Source organism: Ranitomeya imitator, chromosome 9 (assembly GCF_032444005.1).
Source record: "Ranitomeya imitator isolate aRanImi1 chromosome 9, aRanImi1.pri, whole genome shotgun sequence".
Classification (NCBI taxonomy): Eukaryota; Metazoa; Chordata; class Amphibia; order Anura; family Dendrobatidae; genus Ranitomeya; species Ranitomeya imitator.
The window spans coordinates 106,521,483-106,546,037 of record NC_091290.1 but is presented as its reverse complement, the minus strand read 5'-3'; the positions used below and the strand labels follow the sequence as shown (position 1 = coordinate 106,546,037).

Genomic DNA, 24,555 nt, shown 5'->3' with positions numbered 1-24,555 from the left:
AGGAGAAAAGATATTTTCTTATTTCCGAATATTTATTGGGTAACATATCTTCCCATTTGACTGAAGATGACGTGTAAGACTCTTCAGACTCTGACCCGGAATATTCCTGGATTTTTCTCTTCTTGGGAAGTGATGGGCCAGGTAAGGATGGTGGTGGTGGAGGAGGGGGGGCGAGTGTGGCTAAAGAGGTTTGGACCTCTTGCCTAACCAGAGCGCGAATTTCTTCAATTAATGAAGGGTGTTCCGCCCGGACTACTTTATCCGTACAAGGTTGGCACAACTTTTTCTCCCAATCTAAGGGCATTTTCACATTACAGGTAGCGCATTTGCGTTTAGTAATGGTTCTAGGGCCAGGCTTGACTCCCTGCAATGAGAGAGGAAGCGGCGTAAGAAGGTATACTTAAAACTACCTTTAAACGGGACCCATCTCTGCCGCACTTACTGGGGCTTGAGGAGCGCTGGGCTCTGCAGCTGCAGGGCAAGACGACTCCATGCTTTACAGCAGGCTTACCTGAGATGTCTTCGCAGCTTATATAGGTAATAAGTCTGCACAGCGCATGGCACTTAGCCGCCCCTCCCCCTCCGCGGTCCCAGGCAGGCGTGCGAGGGTGCAGCGTGCCTCACACGCCGTTCAGTAGTCCATACACTGGACAGGATATCGCTCCTATGCAGGAGCGCCGACCCGGAAGTAGAACACCACGTGACTTCCGGGTCGCCGAACAGCGTGCACAGGAGGGGGAGACGCTGGAGAGCTCAGGGAGGCCTCCAGGAAGGGCTCACCGGTCCGCTTTACCCCGCAAGGGGAGCGCAGGAGGACCAGGAATGCGGTCCCGAATCCAGAAGAAACGGGGAGCACAACGGAGGAGGAAGCCCCGGGGGCCCGACCACCAATGCCCGGCATAAGAAAAAGATGAAAAGGTACACTGCAGAGTCGGCCGCGCAGCGCACCAGGAACCTCTCCATGCCCCATGGGGAACAGGAAAGACACTGGTTAATGGGAGGTGGGAGGGGTTTTTAACCTCTTGTGCTTCCTGTCCCCCATTAGGGTATGGAGACAACCTCCTGTGGCTGTCGTGGAAGGCTGCTAGAGAAAGTAAAACTAATTGAGACATCAGTAGGTTGTGTTTTTGAATATCCATATTGAATCAGGAGCCCCATATAATGCTCCATACAGTTCATGAAGGGCCCCATAAGATGCTCCATAAAAAGTTCGCCCCATATACTGCTCGATACAGTTCATGATGGGCCCTAGAAGATGCTCCATATTAAAATATGCCCCATATAATGCTGCACAAAAGTTAATGATGGCCCATAAGATGCTCCATAGAAACATTTGCCCCATACAATGCTTCATAAAGGTTGATGGCCCCATAAATGTTCCATAGATTATGCCCCATAAGATGCTCCATAGATTATGCCCCATAAGATGCTCCACACATTATGCCCCATAAGATGCTCCACACATTATGCCCCATAAGATGCTCCACACATTATGCCCCATAAGATGCTCCACACATTATGCCCCATATGCTGTTGCTGCGATTAAAATAAAAAAAAAATCACATACTCACCTCTCCTCGCTCAGGTCCCCGGCACTTGCGATATTCACCTTCCCCGTTCCACCGCTGCACGCAGCTCTATCTTCCATCCTCCGCAGTGACTGCTTGGGCAGAGGGCGCACACTAACCACGTCATCGCGCGCTCTGGCCTGAACAGTCACAGCCAGAGGACCGAAGACAGAGCGGCGCGCAGCGGTGGAATGGGGAGAGGTGAATATAGCGCAATGCTCACCTCCCCCGTCATACTCTCCTGCTCCCGGCACGCTACCTGGCAGCGTCTCACTGTCAGATGGTTTCCGGGAGCCGGCGGCATCTTCCGATGTTCAGCGGTCACGTACCGCTCATTAAAGTAATGAATATGCGTCCATATTCATTACTTTAATAAGCGGTACATGACCGCTGAACATAGGAAGAGCTGCCCGGAGACCATTGGAGATGCAGGGAACGCGCCAGGAGCAGGTGAGTATGTGACAGCCACCGCTCCCCCTCCCCCGCCGACTCCCTAGGATAACGACTCGAGTATAAGCCGAGAGGGGCACTTTCAGCCTAAAAAAATGGGCTTATACTCGAGTATATACGGTATATATTTTTTCATGAACTCGGAAATTTTTTTGTTCAGAATAGCCACTATTTTTTTTTCAGGCATAAAAATATTTTTTTACTAAATAATTTGATGAAATCTCCCTTTTTCCCTTATTTTATAGTGTCAAATACGTCTTGTTTTGGTGGCCTCACACCTTACCTTGTTCATTTTTGTATGGTGGAAGCCACGCTGAACTTTGGGATCCTGAAAAGCGCAGCAAGAAAAGCAGCAAAAAAGCCAGATAAACTCTGTATAACCCCTCCCTCACCACTGATTTGCTGCTTTTTGTGTACACTGTGCATAGGCAGAAAGCTCCCAATCAATGGTGGGGGCGAGATTATACAGAGCTCAGGAGTATGGAGGTCTACCTGGCAGCAGGTTTACTAGTCGTCTAGTGATAATCTCCTGCTGATAAAACTGATTTTATCAAAACCATATCAAGAAGCCCAGAAAGTGACACATTGCTGGAATCGGCATCTTTGTCTCTACATTATGCTACTCTCAGATTAGGTGGCAAAATCCATCACAACTGCGGTGTCAGACGACGACCCGGGTCCTTCATCTCTATGGTGTTCTGTATGTAACGTTCTTCTAGTGCAGAGTTGTGCACTAATTCATCTCCTGATTTCTGGCGCCCATAGTGGGCAGCACATCTGTGTATTGCACACTGTGTGTGTGTTTTGTACTATTTTATATCATTTCCGAATATTTGATTGAGGCTCCCAGCAATCTAATAAGAGAGATGTAATAGGAGCTTGATCGGGTTTTCTCAATTGCCACCGTTATTTCCCTTTCTAAGTGTTCAGTTTTCTTCATTCCAACAGCAAATTAATTATTACTCTGGGCAAGAATCAAAAGCGAAAGATTGAATCCTCCGATGAAATCTCCGACTGTGAAACAGCCTCGCTAACTCTGAAGGATGAAGACGCTCAGGTGTGTAATAACTTTTCTTCCTCTCTATAAGTAGTCATTATCATTAACCATTTGTTTCCCAGCTTCCGATATTTTTCAGCAGCTCTTAAAGGGAACCTGTCACCAGGTTTGGGCAATATGAGATACAGCCATCACCTTTCAGGGCTGATATACAGCATTCTATAATTCTGTATATCTGTCCTCAACCCGACCTGTAAGACTAGAAAAATACCTTTTATTATACTCGCCTGCGGGGCGGTTCGGTCCGAGGGCGGTCTATGTTCCCGGTCTGGTGCCTCCCTTCTTCCTCTGTGTGGATGATGCGTCCTACATCATCCACAGTCTCCCCGGCATCACGCTCCTGCGCAGGCGTACTTCTCTGGATGAAGTATGTACAGATGTGCGAGGGTTACAGCCCGTGTTGTAGTGCGTGGGCTACTGGATATGACTGTAGCCGGCCATGTGGTCTCGTGACATAATACACATTTTATTCTCATATGCTGCATTACGGCTTATGGCCACAATAACGAGGGTTCACCAACGCGAGGACCCCTCTATTAACCAGGTCAGAGAGCGGGGGTCTCCCACAGTGGCAGGCGGGAGCAGCCATGTATTACAGCTGTCGGAGCAGGAGACTGGGGCTTCTGCCCCCCAACTACAAGAACTCCATATCACCAGATATATATATTACAACTGAGTTTGTTGCTCATAGCAACCAATCACAACGTTGCTTTCATTTTACCAGAGTGTTTAAAAAATGAAAGCTGAGCTCTGATTGGTTGCTACGGCACAGCAACCAATCGTAGCAGTTTTCATTCCTTGAACTGCTCCGATAAAAAGAAAGGTGCGCTGTGATTGGTTGCTACGGACAACAGAGACCATTTTACGTAGACGCTTCCCGTACATTTCCCCCAGTCTGTCTTACATGTCTGCCTCTTCTGCTACCGATCCCGCGGCGGTCTAATACAAGCACTTTTTCCCCCGCCATCTTGACAAGTTGTCCTAACCTTACAGTTTCCTGAAGCTTTTCTTGTCTAAGCAGAACATTATTCTCTACCCGGCAGTCTCACGGCCATGCTGGGAACCAGTCTTTTATCTCTTTTTTGCCTCTAAGAGTCATTTTCTAAGGATTATACTGTAATTTCTGAGACTTGTTTAGTCAGCCCACACACAGAATAACCTTGCAGTCCTGAGCGGGAACTGAGAACTAAGCGTCCCTTTAATGACATCCATAGGATCCCTTTAACCCCTTCATGACCCAGCCTATTTTGACCTTAAAGACCTTGCCGTTTTTTGCAATTCTGACCAGTGTCCCTTTATGAGGTAATAACTCAGGACCGCTTCAATGTATCCTAGCGGTTCTGAGACTGTTTTTTCGTGCCATATTGGGCTTCATGTTAGTGGTAAATTTAGGTCAATAAATTCTGCGTTTATTTGTGATAAAAACGGAAATTTGGCGAAAATTTCGCAATTTTCACATTTTGAATTTTTATTCTGTTAAACCAGAGAGTTATGTGACACAAAATAGTTAATAAATAACATTTCCCACATGTTTACTTTACATCAGCACAATTTTGGAAACAAAATTTTTTTTTGCTAGGAAGTTATAAGGGTTATAATTTGACCAGCGATTTCTCATTTTTACAACGAAATTTACAAAACCATTTTTTTTAGGGACCACCTCACATTAGAAGTCAGTTTGAGGGGTCTATATGGCTGAAAATACCCAAAAGTGACACCATTCTAAAAAATGCACCCCTCAAGGTACTCAAAACCACATTCAAGAAGTTTATTAACCCTTCAGGTGCTTCACAGCAGCAGAAGCAACATGGAAGGAAAAAATGAACATTTAACTTTTTAGTCACAAAAATTATCTTTTAGCAACAATTTTTTTATTTTCCCAATGGTAAAAGGAGAAACTGAACCACGAAAGTTGTTGTCCAGTTTCTCCTGAGTACGCTGATACCTCATATGTGGGGGTAAACCACTGTTTGGGCACACGTCGGGGCTCAGAAGGGAAGTAGTGACTTTTAAAATGCAGACTTTGATGGAATGGTCTGCGGATATCACGTTGCGTTTGCAGAGCCCCTGTTGTGCCTAAACAGTAGAAACCCCCCACAAGTGACCCCATTTTAGAAACTAGACCCCCCAAGGAACTTCTCTAGATATGTGGTGAGCACTTTGAACCCCCAAGTGCTTCACAGACGTTTACAACGCAGAGCCGTGAAAATAAAAAATCATTTTTCTTTCCTCAAAAATGATGTTTTAGCAAGCATTTTTTTATTTTCACAAGGGTAACAGGAGAAATTAGACCCCAGTAATTGTTGCGCAGTTTATCCTGAGTATGCTGGTACCCCATATGTGGGGGTAAACCACTGTTTGTGCACACGTCAGGGCTCGGAAGTGAGGGAGCACCATTTGACTTTTTGAATACAAGATTGGCTGGAATCAATGGTGGCGCCATGTTGCGTTTGGAGACCCCTGATGTGCCTAAACAGTGGAAACCCCTCAATTCTACCTCCAACACTAACCCCCCCCCCACACCCCTAACCCTAATCCCAACTGTAGCCATAACCCTAATCACAACCCTAATTCCAACCCTAACCCTAAGGCTATGTGCCCACGTTGCGGATTCGTGTGAGGTTTTTCAGCATCATTTTTGAAAAATCCGCGGGTAAAAGGCACTGCGTTTTACCTGCGGATTTTCCGCGGATTTCCAGTGTTTTTTGTGCGGATTTCATCTGCGGATTCCGCACGGTATTTTCCGCATCATGGGCACAGCGGATTTGGTTTTCCATAGGTTTACTTGGTACTGTAAACCTGATGGAACACTGCTGCGAATCCACAGCGGCCAATCCGCTGCGGATCCGCAGCCAAATCCGCACCGTGTGCACATAGCCTAATTCTAAAGGTATGTGCACACGCTGCGGAAAACGCTGCGGATCCGCAGCAGTTTCCCATGAGTTTACAGTTCAATGTAAACCTATGGGAAACAAAAATCGCTGTGCACATGCTGCAGAAAAACTGCACGGAAACGCAGCGGTTTACATTCCGCAGCATGTCTCTTCTTTCTGCGGATTCCGCAGCGGTTTTACAACTGCTCCAATAGAAAACCGCAGTTGTAAAACCGCAGTGAAATGCGCAGAAAAAACATGGTAAATCCGCCATAAATCCGCAGCGGTTTAGCACTGCGGATTTGATAAATCCGCAGAGGACCAGAATACGTGTGCACATACCAAAACCCTAACCCTAGCTCTAACCCTAGCCCTAACCCTAGCCCTAACCCTAGCCCTAACCCTAGCTCTAACCCTAGCTCTAACCCTAGCCCTAACCCTAGCCCTACCCCTAACCCTACCCCTAACCCTACCCCTAGCCCTATTCTAACATTAGTGGAAAAAAAAAAAATTCTTTATTTTTTTTATTGTCCCTACCTATGGGGGTGACAAAGGGGGGGGGGTCATTTATCATTTTTTTTAGTTTGATCACTGTGATAGATTATATCTCAGTGATCAAAATGCACTTTGAACGAATCTGCCGGCTGGCAGATTCGGCGGGCGCACTGCGCATGCGCCCGCCATTTTGGAAGATGGCGCCGCCCAGGGAGAAGACGGACGGACCCCGGCAGGATCAGTAAGTATGATGGGGTGGGGGGGGGGGAGCACAGAGGGGGGGGGATCGGAGCATGGGGCTGTGGATCGGAACGCGGGAGGGGTGGAACGGAGCACGGGGGGGTGGAACGGAGCACGGGGGGGTGAAACGGAGCATGGGGGGGTGGAACGGAGCACAGGGGGTGGATCGGAGTGCAGGGGGGGTGATTGGAGCACGGGGGGGTGATTGGAGCACGGGGGGAGCGGACAAGAGCACGGGGGGGAGCGGAGCACAGGACGGAGGGGAGCGGAGCAGTGTACCGGACAGATCGGAGGGCTGGGGGGGCGATCGGTGGGGTGGGGGCACATTAGTATTTCCAGCCATGGCCGATGTTATTGCAGCATCAGCCATGGCTGGATTGTAATATTTCACCCGTTATAATAGGTGAAATATTACAAATCGCTCTGATTGGCAGTTTCACTTTCAACAGCCAATCAGAGCGATCGTAGCCACAGGGGGGGTGAAGCCACCCCCCCTGGGCTAAACTACCACTCCCCCTGTCCCTGCAGATCGGGTGAAATGGGAGTTAACCCTTTCACCCGATCTGCAGGGACGCGATCTTTCCATGACGCCACATAGGCGTCATGGGTCGGATTGGCACTGACTTTCATGACGCCTACGTGGCGTCATGGGTCGGGAAGGGGTTAATGACGGCTCTATCATCCCTGCCTCTTTTATCACCATTCGTTTTACTGGAAGGATGATGGCTATAGATTACTCAACGTGTCGCTTTGGATTTTGTACATAAATGTATATGGGGGTGGCTTTAGGGTGAACCAGTCCGCCAGGCCCATTTTTGAGGGCTTTTGTACATGCAATATAAAGAGCTGTAAACTTTGCTCTCATTCGCATTCTGCTCCCTTTAACATAACCCCTGGGTCTGGAGGAGGAATCTCTTCCCATACTGTATACTCAGCACTTGTGTACACAGAGCTTGGTAAGGCAGAGACCATAACAAACCGTCTCTGCCTTCTCTGTGAGGAGTCTGGCTGTGTCTGACAGCTGGCTCCCTGCTCCTGCGGCTGCACCATCAGATATATATGCATTTTTCTGTTTTGGTGTAGTTATACTAATGAATGCACCATATATAGGAGTGCCTTGTTGTCACTTGCACATCCTGACGTACCCACTTCTATTTGGTCTCCATAGACCTCTATAAACAGGAGCTCAGGAGCAAGTAGCGTAAGCCCTTCCTAGATTTTTTTTTTTATTCTCTGCATCTGTAATCCCTGATCTTTTATGGAGTAAGTCCATATTTATCCATATGTTAAAATCAGGGCTGTGGAGTCGGTAAGCCAAACCTCCAACTCTGACATTTCCATGACACCAACTCCACCAAAATGGGCTCTGACTCCACGACTCCTGCCAGGGCTATGCAGTTAGTAAGCCAAACCTCCGACTCTGACTCCTTCTCCCCAATTTCCATGACACCGACTCCGCCAAAGTGGGCTCCGACTCCTGGCAGGGCTGTAGAGTCGGTAAGCTAAACCTCAGACTCCTCAATTTCCATGACACCGACTCCACCAAAGTGGCCTCTGACTCCACGACTTTGACTCCGACTCCACAGCCCTGGTGAAAATGGCCTGAGATGTTGCCCGGCTTCTGAATTTTGTTATTTTCACCTCTTTATGATTTTTCATTATATTAATTTAATGTTATATTTATGTCTTGTAGAAACGAAGATCAAATCGGCAAGTAAAGCGGAAGAAGTATGCTGAGGAGGCGGGGAGGAAACAATGCATTGAAGAACCAAAGGCCAGTGTTAAAAACAAAAAGATTCCTGCCCCCCTGCCGGCAGAGCAGCCTTTACAACTCTTTGTGGTACGTCTGCCAGGGTCGGCTGGCTCTATACTATTTAGACCTACCAAATTTCGGTAATACAAAGTCCATCCATTTTTAAAAGTCATGCCGTAGACCTGATGAGGCTGGTGAACATACTTTGCAAATAAGTGTCATATTGGCTGTATAATCCTCAGATAAAATGAGCTTTTTGGTATTTCACAAAGGATTATGCCGCTGTTCTTTTCATGGATTTTTAAAGAAAGTACACCAGCCTCATCAGATCTAAACAATAATGTCTGCAGTCTGTATTGTAAAATGTAGTTCCAGATTTACTTTAGCCCTTATTGTTTGTGCGTCTTAGAGTGCCAGCACACCTCTAATATTTTTACGACCTGTATAGCGTAGGATTAAGGGTGAGAAGAGCAGCGCTGTGTGTACGCTGCGTCTGATGGGCTTTCTGGACATGGGAACTATAGGCGGACATGGTTTTAATAGACAATAAACCTGTAATTTGAGTTGATCATGAAATGTTACTGTAAGAACTCCTGAATCACCCTTGAGATATTGGCTTTTCTTATAAACCTAGGGACACACATGATACGTTGCGCCTTTTGTCAGTGGCACCATTGTTACTATAGTGTGTCATATCTGCTTTCAGACGCTACCAGAACCCAAAGCAAAATGTGGGCCTGGACCCTCCACCATCACCTGCTAGACTCCATAAAGACCCATGTCCTGTCCCCATTAATCAAAAATGAAAATACTCTATTTAACTCAGAAAACTCAGCAATAAGATCATTTTTAAGTAATCCATCTAAATAATACAAAGTTACCAAATAATAAATATTATCACCATACAATTTCTGATGACCAACATTGCCAATAATACCACTGTGACAGTATCACTGTACCATAACCACAGATTTCCAGCATACTGAATAATTATACGGTACAAAGGCAAAATAATACTGCCACACCATGACCATATATTACCACCAAATAGTGTCTGAATCGTACATCAACATATTACTGAACAAAACCAACTGTATCTAGACAGATATTCCTACAATACAACCCACACCATGACCTGACCACATATTACCATATTACTACATAGTGAACAAATAACATCAGCAGGATTACCACTAACAAAATAACGCACTACTAAGGATGTTACTTCAACCACACCGCGACCTTCTAGTGACAGATTTGAGTTATACACAGGTGCTGTGTGGATTGTATACACTACAGGTAAATCCTCTCACATCTCCAAGTGAACTCATTCATTTTCACTTTTCTTCTCCATCTGGTGCAGACCGTTGTAACTACTTCTGGTCATACATTAATTATGTTCCTTTTTGTAGCCCCATAAATTATGTCCTCTTTATTCCCCCATACATCAATAATGATTCTTTGTGCCCCTATTCATTAATGATTTGTGCCCCCATACATTAAAAATGTCCCCTTTGTGCCCCAATACATTCACTTTGCCCCCTTTATGCCCCCATACATTAATAATGATTCTTCGTGCCCCCATACATTAAAAATGTCCCCTTTGTGCCCCATACATTAATATTGCCCCTTTTGTGCCCCTATACATTAAAAATGTCTCCTTTGTATCCCATACGTTAATGATTCTTTGTGCCCCCATACATTGTTTCCTTTGTGCCCCCATACATTAATAATGATTCTTCGTGCCCCCATACATTAATAATGATACTTTGTACCCCATACATTATGTCCCCTTTGTGCCCCCATACATTAATAATGATTCTTTGTGCCCCCATACATTGTCTTCTTTGTGCCCCTGTACATTAAATAATGATTCTTTGTGCCCCCATACATTAAATAATGATTCTTTGTGCCCCTATTCATTAATGATTATTTGTGCCCCCATTAAACATGTCCCCTTTGTGCCCCAATTCATTCACTTTGCCCCCTTTATGCCCCCATACATTAATAATGATTCTTTGTGCCCTTATACATTAAAAATGTCTCCTTTGTGCCAGCATAAATTAATATTGCCCCATACATTAAAAATGTCTCCTTTGTGGCCCCATACATTAATATTGATTCTTTGTGCCCCATACATGTCTCCTTCGTGCCCCCATACATTAATAATGACACTTTGTTCCCCCATTCATTATGTCTCCTTTGTGCTCCCATACATTAATAATGATTCTTTGTGCCCCATACATTAATAATGATTCTTTGTGCCCCCAAACATTAATAATGATTCTTTGTGCCCCCATGCGTTATGTCCCCTTTGTGCCCCCATGCGTTATGTCCCCTTTGTGCCCCCATGCTTTACGTCCCCTTTGTGCCCCCATGCTTTATGTCCTTTTTGTGCCCCCATGCGTTACGTCCCCTTTGTGCCCCCATGCGTTATGTCCCCTTTGTGCCCCCATGCTTTACGTCCCCTTTGTGCCCCCATGCTTTATGTCCCCTTTGTGCCCCCATGCGTTACGTCCCCTTTGTGCCCCCATGCTTTATGTCCCCTTTGTGCCCCCATGCGTTACGTCCCTTTTGTGCCCCCATGCTTTATGTCCCCTTTGTGCCCCCATGCTTTATGTCCCCTTTGTGCCCCCATGCTTTATGTCCCCTTTGTGCCCCCATGCTTTATATCCCCTTTGTGCCCCCATGCTTTATGTCCCCTTTGTGCCCCCATGCGTTACGTCCCCTTTGTGCCCTCATGCGTTATGTCCCCTTTGTGCCCCCATGCTTTATGTCCCCTTTGTGCCCCCATGCTTTTTGTCCCCTTTGTGCCCCCATGCCTTTTGTCCCCTTTGTGCCCCCATCCGTTATGTCCCCTTTGTGCCCCCATGCTTTATGTCCCCTTTGTGCCCCCATGCTTTTTGTCCCCTTTGTGCCCCCATGCGTTATGTCCCCTTTGTGCCCCCATGCGTTATGTCCCCTTTGTGCCCCCATGCGTTATGTCCCCTTTGTGCCCCCCATGCTTTATGTCCCCTTTGTGCCCCCCATGCTTTATGTCCCCTTTGTGCCCCCATGCGTTATGTCCCCTTTGTGCCCCCATGCGTTATGTCCCCTTTGTGCCCCCATGCTTTATGTCCCCTTTGTGCCCTCATACATACATGACTGATGCCCCTTCTGTAGCCCAGACCACCAGCAGACTGAATCCGATTCTAGCTTTGTTATTACTTGCTTGTATGTATTACTCTGAAACTCCACCGAGGTCTCGGATTGTCACGTTTCGGGACAAGATCTTTTCAAACTACTAAACATTTGAGAAGATGAAGGGTGGCCCAAATAATGATCTCAGGAGATCCGTGAGATCCGTTATTGGAAGGTTGAGTTGCATCTGGATTGCGGAGCTTCTTTTGCCCCCGTTAGTATTCTGTCTCCGTAGGACCCTTTATTGTGTCCATTTACAGTATATTGGTTCCCTCATTTTGAGTTAAATTGGGGAGCTGCTAATTGGGGGGCCCAGACAGTTCTCTTGTGACAGGGGCTGGCGTATGTGTGATGTACGGCTGGTGCCATTTCCATTGCGGTAACACTGACTCGTCGGCGGTATATAAGGCCCTCTGCTGACCATCGGGACGGCCACATTTCAAAGTTATCGAAACTAGAACATCCCTTTAAGTTACAGAACTTGGTATTTGCTCATTGGTTTCCGGATGAACCTTTTCTGCTGTCCTTTGGGATAATAGGGATCAGTCATGACTTGGATAGAACTTTATTTTTTTTCTGTAGGAAAACCCTAGTGAAGAAGATGCTGCTATTGTAGACAAGATCTTATCCTCCAGAATTGTGAAAAAAGAGGTAAGGACCAGTGAGGTCTTCCGCCATGTGGGCCTGTTATAAGAACATGGGTCACCGTCATGTGCGTTTCCTCTTGTTTCAGACCACGTCCGGGATGTTGGTTGAGGTGGAGGAATTTTACGTAAAGTACAAAAACTAGTAAGTAAAAAAAAAAGCAAAGTTGTATCTTTATATCTGTACCCTTTCTTGGGTTCAAGGGTGACGGTTTGGGTGTATCTCATAGACAGTGTTCTGTGCAGGATCGGAGAGGATGGGGCCATGCCCTGCGGTAATCATAAGGCCAGACGCATCCAGCCAGTATACTGCCCATGGGCACTGACCGCCGCTGTATATTGTCCAGTGGTTTATGTCCCTGGTGGATGTCAGAGATCTGTCAGGAAGTTATACCATTGTGTGTGTCCGACATACTCAGCAAAGTGCTGTGAATAGACCCTAATACAGCTGTGCCCCCAGTGTTTGGGCAGATGGGTTTTTTCCCATTATCTTTATTTGTCTCTGTGAAGCAAAAAATGCCAGGGGTACCTTCACTGCCAGGGGTACCATCTCTGCCAGGGGTACCATCTCTGCCAGGGGTACCATCTCTACCAGGGATACCATCTTTGCCAGGGATACAATCTCTGCTAGGGGTACCATCTCTGCCAGGGGTACCATCTCTGCTAGGGGTACCATCACTGCCAGAGGTACCATCTCTGCTAGGGGTACCATCTCTGACAGGGATACCATCTCTGCCAGGGGTACCATCTCTGCCAGGGGTACCATCACTGCTAGGGGTACCATCTCTGCCAGGGGTACCATCACTGCCAGGGGTACCATCTCTGCTAGGGGTACCATCTCTGACAGGGATACCATCTCTGCTAGGTATACCATCTCTGCCAGGGGTACCTTCACTGCCAGGGATACCATCTCTGCCAGGGGTACCATCTCTGCCAGGGGTACCATCACTGCCAGGGGTACCATCTCTACCAGGGATACCATCTTTGCCAGGGATACCATCTCTGCTAGGGGTACCATCTCTGCCAGGGGTACCATCTCTGCTAGGGGTACCATCACTGCCAGAGGTACCATCTCTGCTAGGGGTACCATCTCTGCCAGGGGTACCATCACTGCCAGGGGTACCATCTCTGCTAGGGGTACCATCACTGCCAGAGGTACCATCTCTGCTAGGGGTACCATCACTGCCAGGGGTACCATCTCTGCTAGGGGTACCATCACTGCCAGGGATACCATCTCTGACAGGGATACCATCTCTGCTAGGTATACCATCGATGCCAGGGATACCATCTCTGCCAGGGATACCATCTTTGCCAGGGATACCATCTCTGCTAGGGGTACCATCTCTGACAGGGGTACCATCACTGCCAGGGATACCATCTCTGCCAGGGATACCATCTTTGCCAGGGATACCATCTCTGCCAGGGATACCATCTTTGCCAGGGATACCATCTCTGCCAGGGATACCATCTCTGCCAGGGATACCATCTCTGCCAGGGATACCATCTCTGCCAGGGATACCATCTTTGCCAGGGATACCATCTCTGCCAGGGATACCATCTCTGCCAGGGGTACCATCTCTGCCAGGGATACCATCTCTGCTAGGGGTACCATCTCTGCTAGGGGTACAATCTCTGCTAGGGGTACCATCTCTGCCAGTGGTACCATTGCTGCCAGGGATACCATCACTTCCAGTGGTACCATTGCTTCCAGGGGTACCATCACTGCCAGGGGTATTGTTTTTGCTAGGGATACCATCACTACCAGTGCTACCATTGCTGCCAGGGGTAGCATTGGTGCCAGGGACACCATTGCTGCCAGGGTACCATCACTTCCAGGGACAGCACTACTGCACTGCCAGGGATACCATCGATGCCAGGGATACCATCGATGGTACTAATCACTTGAACAGGGTTCCCAATTCCCGGAATAAGACTTGAATAGTATGGGGACCTATGAGTCCTCATCCGTAGGCTTGACTATACAGCATTCTGCTTTCTTAAGGTCCCGACACAGTATGGAACTATTGGGGTCACAACGCCCGTTCTAGTGATTTTGAGGCTCCGAGTGCTGGAAACTTTAGGGATCAGGCATTTACACCGATCCGAAAAAAAGTAGATGGAGGAGCCAGCAGTGTGCTCTCGTAGTGTCAGGGCCGGGAGCGCACTCAGTGTTTGTGGGCACGCTCTTCTCTGGCTCCCATCTTAGGCCAGACTGGCAGGAGCCGGAGATCAGTGCGTGCCCACAGCCGTAGTCCGTGCCCGCCTAGCGAGTGTGCCGCCGTGCTCCTCCAGTGTCAGTGTGCAGGAACAGGGGTTTGCGTTTCGGGAGACCTCGGTGGGAGAAAGCCAGTGCTGCCAATCTAGCTCAGGGACAGGGCTGTACTGGCAAATGTTGTCACTACTAATGTGCGTGTTTCGGCTCACACTGTGCCGTGCCGCTGACCCCTGCTTGTTACCCCACTCTCAGCTCCTACCTGCACTGTGAATGGGCCACCGAGCTGCAGCTGCTGAAGGACAAGAGAATCCAGCAGAAGATCAAGCGCTTCAAGATCAGGCAGGCGCAGAGGGCACACTTTTTTGCTGATGTAAGTAGTGAAAGGATCTATAAGCACTGCTGAAATGTCTACATTACAAATATGGAACATCTTATCTTTTCCTCTGCCACTTCTCATGGGGAAACACTTTAATAAATTCACACTTGGGTGTTAAAGGGTTATTCCCATCTGCAAAATCCTATGCCAATATGTAGTAGGTGTACGAATAATAATATCAGCAAATACATTCAATTAGAAATGTAGTTTAGTTCTTCTGATTCGCTATGTTACTTACCTCATGTGCAGGGCATTGCAGTAGCTTGGGTATCCATGGTTACGACCACTAACGTACTGTTTGATTGGTCATAACCATGGATATCTAAGCTACGTCATTGCCCTGCACATGGGGTAAGCGACATAGCGAATCTGAAGAACTATACTACATTTCTAATTGGACTTATTTTCTAATATTAATATAATTGCACCTATTACATATTGGGATGGGATCTCAGAGAGGGGAATACCCTTTTAACCATTTCCCATCTTAATAGCCTCCTCAGAGAGGAAGATGACTTGAACTCTAGCGCCACCCATTGGATGCAACAGGACAATGATATAGTGCAGAGATCTGGTCCTTATGACATCCACAGCTGGCCACTTATGCATACGCTTCCAGGAAGAATAACTGAGGAATTGCACAGTCCTATAACAGGTGAAGTATTTATTAAAAGCCTGCAGACATGTCAGGAGAGCAGATTTGATCTTCCGCAGGCACAAAGAAAGGATCACAAGAGTAAGTATTTCTGGGAAGTGACAGCCATTCATATGGAACCTTTTAGAACTTTATTTGGCTGAAGCCATCACATCCCTTTAAATTCTTGCACTAATTAATCAGTACACAAAGTGCCCCAAGTTCTGATCCAAACTCTTAACCATTGCTTTGTAGATGGAAGAAGAAATGTTCAATCCCGATTATGTGGAAGTGGATCGCGTGTTAGAAGTCTCCTTCTGTGAAGATAATGACACCGGGGAGGTAAATCCGCGTCCGGAACAGGCTTTGTACATCAGAAGAACTAGCCCTTGGTCTAATGCTGTGCTTTTCGCCTTTTCAGCCTGTCATTTACTACTTAGTGAAGTGGTGCTCGCTGCCCTATGAAGACAGTACATGGGAACTGAAGGAAGACGTGGATCTGGCAAAAATAGAGGAGTTTGAGCACCTGCAAGCGGTTAGACCTGACACCAGGAGAGCGGTAAGTTCTCTCTAAGCCCGATTGTCACTTTTAGGCTGCGTTCATTTGTTATAGTCGCCTTACATGTTTTACCTGAAACTGGTTTAAAAAAATCATCATCATCATGGAGATTCTAATTGTGGGTCACAATGGAGGGGGGACGTGGCCGGGCATGCATGCGGTGAGGACGTGTCTCTGGAGCGCTCCCGCGCACTCATCCTGTAATTTCGGGGAGAAAAGACTCCTACCTGTTGGCTGTCGGTTCCTGGAGGCCGCAGGTGCTTTTTCCAAGATGACCCAAAGCAGAAACAGAGCAGGGAGGATGGAGTGGCGCCATCGGACATCCAAGATGTCGTCCGCGTACTGTGCCTGTAGGAAGAGAGGCAGCGGTCAGACTGGAGCAATACGCAAATAGAGCATCACCTACATATATTACCAACAAATAACGTAGCGCTTTGTAGCGCTATAGCATGCAAACATGAAATATGAATTGCATTACTGCTCTAGAAAATAGGAAAATATGAGAATACTTTGGCCAATTAATGCCTGCCCAGCAGCCATGGTAAGGCGATTCTCGTTGTTGGGAACCTGCCGAATGTGAATCCTCTCCTAGGCTGAAGCCTACATTTATGTGGGTAGATAGAATCCTGCTGTGATAAAACCACCACAGTCGTGTGCACCTGCCTTAACAAGCTTCTTATAGCATGTGCTTTTGATGTTTCTTTCCCAGGAAAGACCACCTCCGAATAATTGGAAGAAAATTCACCAGTCGCGAGAGTACAAAACTGGTAATCAGCTCCGAGAATACCAACTGGAGGGACTGAACTGGCTGCTGTTCAACTGGTATAACAGGTGAGCTGGCCATCATCCAGTAGGTAAAGTGGTGAAAGACCAGATCAGATTGCTATAAAGCCGCGTGTCTGTAACCCAGGAGCTGGGGGGCATGTCATAGGGACACAGGCTGAAAATGTCTTACAGAAGAGGCCTGAAAGTGCAGCCATAGATAGACATTAGAGATGTATTTTTCCACACACTTGTGACATATTGCAGGACCTTTAACATATGTACATCATACACCCAGCACGGATTTATGCAGCAGGCTCAGGAGCTGAGCCCGCCATAGACGATTTCCATGCTGGTCGTGTTATACAGTTGACTTGTCCATGTAACAGCCCACACTCCCATGGCTCTAGGAAGAAGAGAAGGAAAGGAAAAAGCAAAATTTAAAATTGTCTGTAGCGGGAAGGGGATAATGTAAACCCCCTGTTACATCTTCTTTTCAAAAGTTTAAGCGCCACATCTCATGAACTGTGTGAAAACACTGATTTGATTTTTTTCTTCACTCCGTCCCGACTTCATAGGAGGAACTGTATTTTGGCAGATGAAATGGGTCTAGGAAAAACAATTCAGAGCCTGACGTTTCTTCATGAGATTTACCTGTCTGGTATCCGTGGCCCGTTCCTCATCATTGCTCCTCTCTCCACCATCACCAACTGGGAGCGCGAGTTTCGTACCTGGGCAGATCTGAATGTGGTGGTGTACCATGGCAGCATGATCAGCCGGCAGATGATCCAGCAGTATGAGATGTATTTCCGGGATTCTCAGGTACCGGCGCCGTAAATCATCTGGAGTAGTCTACTTATTTCTCTACATTTCAGTTCACTCGTTGTGTATGTCCTATTCTAATGTATAATGTTCTTCTGTCAACAAACTGTCATGTCAACTATGTAATTCCTTTATGATTTTTATGATTTAAGTTGTGCTGCTGTGATACCATAATTTCCCACGGGATCAATAAAGTGTATCGTATCGTATCGTAGACCAGAATACAACACAGGTCAGGGAATTCGGGATCATATGAATGAGATAACGGAGGCTTTATTACATCGACAGGGTCGGGTTGTCCGAGGGGCTTACAAGTTTCATGCCATCATCACCACCTTTGAGATGATTTTGGGGGGCTGCCCAGAGCTCAATGCCATTGAGTGGAGGTGTGTTATAATTGATGAGGCGCACAGGCTGAAGAACAAGAACTGCAAGTTGCTGGAAGGCCTGAAACTCATGAACCTGGTATGTATAGTGTCCAGACACAGGTATTTCCATGGATTTCTGTTCTCTACCCACTGATCTGCCGCTCCACCGAGAATCCATATCACCATTCCAAGCTCACAGCTGCATGTTATGTGACATTTTGGATCAGTGCAGTTCACTCTTTGTTAGTTCTTTTCCTTCGGAACTGTTTTAATGTTGCCACATATTTGATGGATACATTTGGTCCATGGGAGTTGAAATTGGGGGAGTGTACTTCTTCTTCTGTTTGACATTGCCCAATCATAAGTAGCAACACTCAAGGAAAAGAAGAACCCACATACCCCAAACCATAGCTTAGAACAGCCTTTCTCCTGTGAGAGATGTAATATCAGACAGCCCCGATATCCTGGTCTAACCTCCCACATTACTAGAAAGTGCATAGATGGGTCACATTTTTCAGATAAGTTCAAAGCAGCCCATGTTTGGAAGGAACAGCACAGCTGAGTTTTACTATGTCACATTAAAGATCATACGGTCAGCTCTGGTGTACTGCCTCTTCCACCACTCTGCCTATTCAGAAGAGACATCTATGGTGGCAGCAATCACACTTGTGTCTGTTGTTCTCAGGGCATTGAGAGCAGAGCAGGCTGCAATTACGTGTCTCACACAGGAATCGCCTTACTGTTCTGTGCTACTCCTACATGAGACGCAATCACACCTTGCTCTGATGTGACTGCAAAGCGAGTACAAGTTGCTGGGAGCACAATGTGTGATTAATGATACCATTGAGTTCTCTTTTTTTTTAAATTTAACCTGTAACTACTGAAGAATGAACATGTTATGTCTTTTACCTGCTTTACAGTTTCCAAACCCTAAATCGGAAAGGGTTCTTTACAGTTAGAGCAGTCAGACTGTGGACTGCCGACCACAAGAGGTAGTAATGGCTGATACATATATCAGCATGTAAAAAAATGGGGCTGGATGTTTTTCTCATGTCAAATAGCATTGTGGGGATAGAGCATGTATAACTTGTGGAGAAAAGGTTGACCTTGGTGGAGTTGTGTCTTTTCTCAATTTTTGCAACTATGTCCGTCAAATGGCATTTATAGTTAATGGTCACACTACTCTCCCTTTGGTGATATTTTATTTATTTTTTTTCTCCCTAAAGGCATGTATTTGGGACTAAAAATCATTAAATATTTTGCACCATATGACTTTTTGCACATTGAACTTTGTTGTGGTTTGTGGTCATTAGTCCGCTGAGATGAGCTCGTAAAAAGGCACATAATAGAGATATAGTGGGTTGGCTGATGCACTCTCAGTTAGCTCCTTCTGCAGTCAGCAATAGACCGGGCAAGACAGAGGCTATAAAACGTAAACAGGGCAACAAACCCTATGAAAAAATGATTTCTAGCCCCAAATACATGCTTTCCGGTAAGAAAAAAAAATTGTCCCCCTCAAGGTTTACAACCCCTTTAATTGAGCTGAATGAATCAGTTGTTTAGAACAGGCCTGTCGGATCCCATTTGTTCTGATTTTATAATTGGCTTTGTTACCTTGCCTGTGCCCACACCAGCACTAAATATAGTTACACCCCTGATTTGTAGCATGCGGAATACTGACATTTTCCATAATAAACACGAGTTTGGCAGATGATCGTAAAGTGTGAAACAAGCTGCAGATAGCTGTGAAACGTACCACTCAGTGGTAGTGATATAGTCTGCGCTGACATAACCAGATTATTTTAATAAAATCTGTGTCACGATTCCTCCACTCAGTGTGGCTTGGACCTCGTTCTGACCATCCATTTGCCTAGCCCCTTTGCTCTGATCCGCCAGCTTCCTGGTATTCTGACCTCGGACCATGACCTGACTTTGTCTTTCCCCTTTAGTTTACCACGTGCTCTCTTGGTTTCTCACCCTGGAACGTTTGACTACCCTGCCTCACGGCTTGTCCATGACTAGTGACTAGCATCACAATTGGTATTCTAAAAGCTGGGGTTTAGATGACGCTTGTCTCCCTACATTGCAGCCTTTCCATAGTGGTCTGATCCTAATATTCTCCATCCCACAGGAGCACAAGGTGCTTCTAACAGGAACGCCCCTGCAGAACACGGTGGAGGAGCTGTTCAGTCTCTTACATTTCCTAGAGCCGCTGCGCTTCCCCTCAGAGTCTACGTTCATGCAAGAGTTTGGAGATCTGAAGACCGAGGAGCAGGTAATGAATACTCGTGTTACTGTCCGGTGTATCCTAGATGCTGAAAGGGAGCCGCACTTAGCAATCATGTTGAATATTCTGAGCCTAGTTATGTCATTCAGGGAAAGGATAACTACGGTCATATCAGCAAAGTAGTAACCAACATCTGACTTTTGGACACACAATATATTTTGGGCTAGCTGTCTAATTCCCTGCTATTTCCTTGCATGTGTTTCTGTTTTTTATTTCAGGTCCAAAAACTGCAGGCTATCCTTAAGCCAATGATGCTTCGAAGGCTCAAGGAGGACGTGGAAAAAAAACTAGCGCCTAAGGAAGAAACTATCATAGAAGTGGAACTCACCAACATCCAGAAGAAGTACTACAGAGCCATCCTGGAAAAGAACTTTGCCTTCTTATCTAAAGGGGCTGGCCAAGCCAATGTCCCCAACCTAGTGAACACCATGATGGAGCTGCGCAAGTGCTGCAACCACCCGTATCTCATTAAAGGTGCGCACGTCGCAGCCGGCGCAAGGGGTTTGTCTTCCATTTCATTCATGTCAGCAGAGGGACAGCAGTGATACGTGAGGACATAGTCTTGGGATTAGTCTCATCTACACAACACTTTTTATAGGCAAGTTGTGTCTGTGATCAGCCGGTCAATGGAGGTCTGGATTGTGAAAACGTCGCCATTTATGCCCAAACCAAGCCATTCATGATGCCCAAACCATTTTGGCATATCAGGGAGAACATAGATTAAAGATCCAGCCTGAGACCGTAGGGGGAGACTAGACTAGTCCGGAGCAACGACTGGCCAGCTTCTCCCCACCTCGCTCCCGGTGATTGACAGGTGTCTCCCTATGTACAGATAGAGCACAGTGGGAGAAGCCTGATGGGGTTTGGCCAGACTAGGCTTCTCTCCTCCTATTTACCCCGACTGGACCTTTAATGCCACAGTGTTTCAGAGAAAAACATACCTGGCACAATCATGCAGCCAGCCTCTGATTCATGCTGCCTGTGGTTTGGGAAGCATAAATCAACAGACAGATTTTCTTTATAAGGGTTGTCCGGTTTTAGGCTACAAATCTAAAGTCACTCTATGTGACTGCAGACTTGTAAATCCTCACATTGTGCGCATTGCGCGCCGTGAGGATTAGATTTCTAGATGCCGACTAGGTGGCCAAGTGTATTGAGCAAGGTCGGACAGTCTAGTTGGAATGTGACTGGACGTATGCAAATCATATACTTGTGGTCACATGACTGTGCGCTGCCAGCATCGGAGACTCCTCAGAGGCGATGTGAGGTTTCACAAGTCTGCAGTCACATACAGTCACATGGAGTGACTGCAGACTTGTAGCCTAAGGCGGGACAACCCCTTTCATTTATTATTCGACATTACCTATAGGAAAGTACTTCTGACTTGTAGCCTAAGGCGGGACAACCCCTTTCATTTATTATTCGACATTACCTATAGGAAAGTACTTCTGACTTGTAGGCTAAGGCGGGACAACCCCTTTCATTTATTATTCGATATTACCTATAGGAAACTACTTCTGACTTGTAGCCTAAGGCGGGACAACCCCTTTCATTTATTATTCGACATTACCTATAGGAAAGTACTTCTGACCTGTAGCCTAAGGCGGGACAACCCCTTTCATTTATTATTCGACATTACCTATAGGAAAGTACTTCTGATTGTTACAAAGGGCCTTTGCATGTGTCCATTGCATTGATCAATGTGATATAGAGGAAATATCAGATGGTTAAGAGACATCTTGAGACGTAGACTCAGCATATGCACAAATGATCTTGCAGGAGCTGAAGAGAAGATCCTCGGAGAGTTCAGAGAGACACACAACCCAATGGCTATGGATTTCTACCTCCAGGCCATGATCCAGTCTGCTGGGAAGCTGGTGCTCATTGATAAGCTACTGCCGAAAATGAAAGCTGGAGGCCACAAGGTGCTCATCTTCTCCCAGATGGTTCGTTGCTTGGACATATTAGAGGACTATCTCATGCACAAGAGGTGAGTGCATGTATGTGATATGTTGCCATGAATGCCACATTGCTTAGGCTAGGTGCACACTGCGTAGGGGGGCTTTTCCTGACATATACCGTAGCGTTCCCTAAGGTCCCCTTTCTAGAGATGGAGGCAAAACGTGTGTTCTTTCTGCCTCTGGCTTGTGAGTGCGTGCATATCGCTTGTTTGACTGTACAGGAAAGCAGCAGTCTGCAAAAGAGAAAAGTAGTATATTTTGCAGTATAGGTTTCTTTGGAATAGGTCCTTATGATGGACGGATGCCACGGACTCCATCCTGGCTGTGGCCACTATGGGGCACATACCGCCTGAGCGTATCGCCCATCTTTGGGCACAGACGCAATGTGCATCTAGCCTTTCTTCTGTTGTATTCTTTTGCTGTGTCAGAGGTACATAGAATATACTGACACACAAGCAGAGCACAAGGGTTTGTCCCAAAAGCTGCCACAAGTCCTGCTTTTCCATCCTACCACGTTCAGCCTGCAGTGAAAGGGCTACATAGAGATATATGCTGGAATAAGGGACTTCTGCTTTCCCCAAAGGGGTATACTCGCAAGCTGAAGTGGTTGGTGGGAACAAGAACTCGGGTCCCTCAATTGGGAGCCCATCATTCGTTTCCCCACCAATCTAGCATTTGTTATTCATCTAGTGGTTAGGTGATAGATGCTTTTTGCAGAAACGCCTTATTATTGTGTAAATGACACATATTTTAGTATGTGCAATATGATAACTCACGCCTGGTTCTGTATCAGCGCCTGTGACAACTTATCAGATGCATTTTTGAAAATAATTGGTTGATCATATCACATGATATCACAGCCAAAAGAAAGGACTATGAGAGACTGTATAAAAGCAAAGGCAGGGAACGCAGCCGCCATTTTGTAGTGAATATAGAAAGTGAGATGACATCACAGCTTAGTAATAGGGATAAGGAAAGGAAGCAGTAAAAAACTGAAGAGACAGTACTGATGGTGTGCAGTAAAGAACAGTTCCCATCCGTTTACCCACAGACGTGTGCCGAGATCCTAATGTGCATCCTTCTGTCACTGTTTAAATCTTACTAAAATCCGATCTGGACTCTTGCTCCTCTCAATCCTTCTCAGATATCTCTATGAACGCATCGATGGTCGAGTTCGAGGAAATCTCCGGCAAGCAGCCATTGATCGCTTCAGTAAACCAGATTCTGATCGGTTTGTGTTCCTCCTTTGCACCCGAGCAGGAGGTCTGGGAATAAATTTGACTGCCGCCGACACCTGTATTATATTCGACTCTGATTGGAATCCTCAGAATGATCTCCAGGTTAGTGGCTGATGTGGCGTCATTGACGCGTCCCTTCACATTAGTCGACGATTGAGTAGTCAATATTGGTCAAAAAAAGAATGTTGCGGTGCTCGTTCATGCGGCGTGCTCACCACATACAGTTTTTTGGGGGTCAATTCACCCCTTCCGCCCCACACACACACACACACACACACACACACAAAAAAGATTATTGAAAAAAGAAATTCATACGGCTATGTTGACATCAAACAAATAATGGACATGTCTCCAACAGGTTAACTTTGCCTGTCATTTCTTTTCAAGGCTCAAGCCCGATGTCACCGAATTGGTCAGAACAAGGCTGTGAAGGTTTATCGGTTAATTACAAGAAACTCCTATGAGCGGGAGATGTTCGACCGAGCAAGCCTGAAGTTGGGTTTAGACAAAGCTGTCCTCCAGAGTATGAGCGGGAGAGAAAACAGCGTTGGAGGGGTGAGGGACACTTTCTATATCGGTTTCCAGTAAAATGATCCAGCTCCCAGGAATGGTGGTCTACGGTTGCCAACCAAAACCCTTTCCTTTGTTTTTTTTGTTTTTTATTTTTAATTTTCAGTTAGTTAAAATACAATTAATGAAATATGATTACTAAAGATGGCAGAATTGATTTGCAGGACTTGGTCCATCTGTCAGGTCAGTAATCTGTGACCGCTGGATGGGGCTCTCCTTACCTCCGCGCATTCTTGGCTCTTCTTTTGATTAGCTGGGCTACCAATGGTGACATCACATCAGGCTGACTAATCAAAAGAAGAGCAGGAATGCTGGAAGCTCCCATCCAGCGGTCACCGATGGGCCGGAGTCCTGCTAATTGATCCTCCCATCTCCAGTTGATATTTTGGTCATCAAAGACTATTCTTGAGGACATGTGTCTCACGCATTGATAAGTGATGAGAAGATACAATTCCAAATTAACAAAAAAAAAAACCCAAACCTGTAGATTGACATGTGAGTAG

General features: G+C 46.3%; 1 protein-coding gene across 2 annotated transcripts in view; it reads left to right on the top strand.

The window, feature by feature from the left end:
- Positions 1 to 24,555, top strand: part of CHD9 (chromodomain helicase DNA binding protein 9) — a 143,232-nt gene that overhangs the window by 78,047 nt on the left and 40,630 nt on the right. For both annotated transcript variants that reach the window (XM_069740558.1, XM_069740556.1), the window contains exons 4-18: positions 2,967 to 3,075; positions 8,377 to 8,523; positions 12,199 to 12,267; positions 12,350 to 12,405; positions 14,728 to 14,845; positions 15,741 to 15,827; positions 15,907 to 16,044; positions 16,754 to 16,875; positions 17,385 to 17,628; positions 17,917 to 18,093; positions 20,128 to 20,271; positions 20,502 to 20,757; positions 22,063 to 22,273; positions 23,389 to 23,584; positions 23,870 to 24,037. In XM_069740558.1, the coding sequence (XP_069596659.1) occupies positions 2,967 to 3,075; positions 8,377 to 8,523; positions 12,199 to 12,267; positions 12,350 to 12,405; positions 14,728 to 14,845; positions 15,741 to 15,827; positions 15,907 to 16,044; positions 16,754 to 16,875; positions 17,385 to 17,628; positions 17,917 to 18,093; positions 20,128 to 20,271; positions 20,502 to 20,757; positions 22,063 to 22,273; positions 23,389 to 23,584; positions 23,870 to 24,037 (2,242 nt within the window). The remainder of the gene's footprint in view (positions 1 to 2,966; positions 3,076 to 8,376; positions 8,524 to 12,198; positions 12,268 to 12,349; positions 12,406 to 14,727; positions 14,846 to 15,740; positions 15,828 to 15,906; positions 16,045 to 16,753; positions 16,876 to 17,384; positions 17,629 to 17,916; positions 18,094 to 20,127; positions 20,272 to 20,501; positions 20,758 to 22,062; positions 22,274 to 23,388; positions 23,585 to 23,869; positions 24,038 to 24,555) is intronic.